The sequence below is a fragment of the Penaeus monodon genome, chromosome 22 (assembly GCF_015228065.2).
Source record: "Penaeus monodon isolate SGIC_2016 chromosome 22, NSTDA_Pmon_1, whole genome shotgun sequence".
In the NCBI taxonomy this organism is placed as follows: domain Eukaryota; kingdom Metazoa; phylum Arthropoda; class Malacostraca; order Decapoda; family Penaeidae; genus Penaeus; species Penaeus monodon.
Genome location: NC_051407.1, coordinates 1,146,757 through 1,148,834, shown reverse-complemented (window position 1 = coordinate 1,148,834; position 2,078 = coordinate 1,146,757). Strand labels below are relative to the sequence as shown.

The 2,078-nt window shown below is 35.4% G+C and overlaps 1 protein-coding gene across 1 annotated transcript in view; it reads left to right on the top strand.

Annotated features, from left to right (window-relative positions):
* The first annotated feature begins 947 nt into the window (after positions 1–947).
* The window catches only part of LOC119586809 (monocarboxylate transporter 9-like), a 7,556-nt gene continuing 6,425 nt past the window's right edge, over positions 948–2,078 (top strand). Inside the window, exon 1 of the mRNA XM_037935533.1 lies at positions 948–1,643. Within this exon, the coding sequence (XP_037791461.1) occupies positions 1,356–1,643 (288 nt within the window). The 5' untranslated portion in view covers positions 948–1,355. The remainder of the gene's footprint in view (positions 1,644–2,078) is intronic.

Sequence of the window (2,078 nt, the reverse complement as noted above, 5' to 3'; positions counted from 1 at the left end):
GTGACATCGTGTTTGCATGTCTCAAAATACGAAGTGTCATAAGCTTAGGTGTGCTTTATCTGTGTCATTGTGAAGATTCACTCACAGAAGCTATAAGCCTTAGAATCATCGTTATATTTCATTGTTGCCTATTCAAAGGTTTTCAATAAGAACAAAACAATGTATTTAACGATTCTAAAGACCTTTGGTGTTAGTTTATCTTTGATGATTATAAACAATATTGCGAAATTAGAGATTATGATACTCACTTGCGGTAATAGGATTCCATAATGATAAAAAGTACATAAATTAGCTATCTATAAAAAAAGAAAATAAAAGACTATATAATGTTAATGAAGATCTATAGAATAAGGTATTCAACGTATATTTAAAACAGAAAAAATATGTATTTTTCAGGAACACTAGGCACTTGACCATCAAGAGTTTAACTATGAACTTCACCCTGATTATACTGTTACACCAAAATCACACACACTGAAGACTTCCCTTACTTGAGGAGGATGATCGTAACTTTCCGTAGCTGAGAATTTAGTCTATTTTCTAATCTCTGGGTGTCTCTTAGTTCCTTTGACGGTTTTATCAAAGGAACTAATTAGTTATTTATTAGTATTGTATTTCAGCTTTGGGTTTGGTTGCTATATGTTGTATGATGTAACATCCAGGTACTATTGCCTGTGGACCACGGAGAGGAAGCGTAGACCATAAACAAAAAGACAAAAAAAGATCAAGAAAGAGTTAGTTTAAATACTAATAATAAGAACATGCTTCCACTGTATTTACAACTGAGAGCATACTATAAGTATTGTTTCTTAAATGTCAAAATAGTTATTTTCTCTAATATAATACGTACGCGAAACATGACTCGGCCCTTTGCTACAAATCACAAGCTTATTCTTTCCGCGACACGAAGGGTGAATTCATCAGCGCCGCGCCGTGTCATCAACAAGTGCGATATTTGGAAAGCCGAAGTGCTGCAGGAGGTGTTGCCAGGATGTCAGTCACAATCCTAACTCGGGCCGAAGCACACATCCTGGCATCCTCCTTCTCTCTGTGATAGGGATAGATAGCACTGATAGTATCCTAGCTGACATCTTGCTAAAAGATATCGAATTCGGAACAAGTTACAAATATCGCAAAGTCCTTCATGTTAGCCATCGTAGTCGAATGTGTTGGAAATGCCGTTAGAAAAGATACAGTCTCTAAATGTGATATAGATGATTATTACAATATTTAAATGTTGTGAGGAAAGTTTATCTATTCTCTGATGATACGTGAAAGACAGACTATACTCTTAACATTGCTTCAGAATAACGCAGACTGTTTGACTGTGAAAAAGAAACATAGAATACAACAAAATGGGTTTATCCAAAGTAACTTTTAAAGACGAGCACAAAAACGGGGGAATAGTTAACGTGTCTTATAAACCGGACGAGTATGAAGTCACGAAACCGGAAACAGAAGTCAGCGAAAGCAACGGCGGAAGAGAACTCAGCAGCGGGGGAGTGGCAGACAGAGAAATTAAGGTAGAACATAGGCACATTAGAGAAGAAAAGAGAGAGAAAGAGGAAAAAGAAGAGAGCGAAGAAGAGTTACCTGACGGTGGATGGGGTTGGGTTATCACCTTCGGCTGCATCACCATTGCGGTAATATTTTTGCTCGATCATATGATCAATCTTTTTCAGTCTACCAATATTTTTTGTGTCCCACTAATTAACTATTGTTGTGTGAATCAAATATTTGATCGACTGAATTATTCTAATCTTCTGGAATTCCAAAAACAACCAAGTATGTTCAATTTTTTTTACAGAAATAAGCAGAGGAATAAATTAATGAATCAATGAAAAAGTAAAACGAAACACCTGGTGAAATATTATTTCTAAGTAAATAATGTCTAGATGGTTTAGATATTAACTACTAGAACATTGAGAAATTTTACCGAGAAAACATGATGAATGAAATAAAACCCATAACGGTGTTCTTGAATGTCCAAGAATGCTCCAGATCCAGAAAAGTGAACCATAACGATGTACGGAATGAGAGATAATTTCAGTAATGATATAATAGCTCTCATTATAATT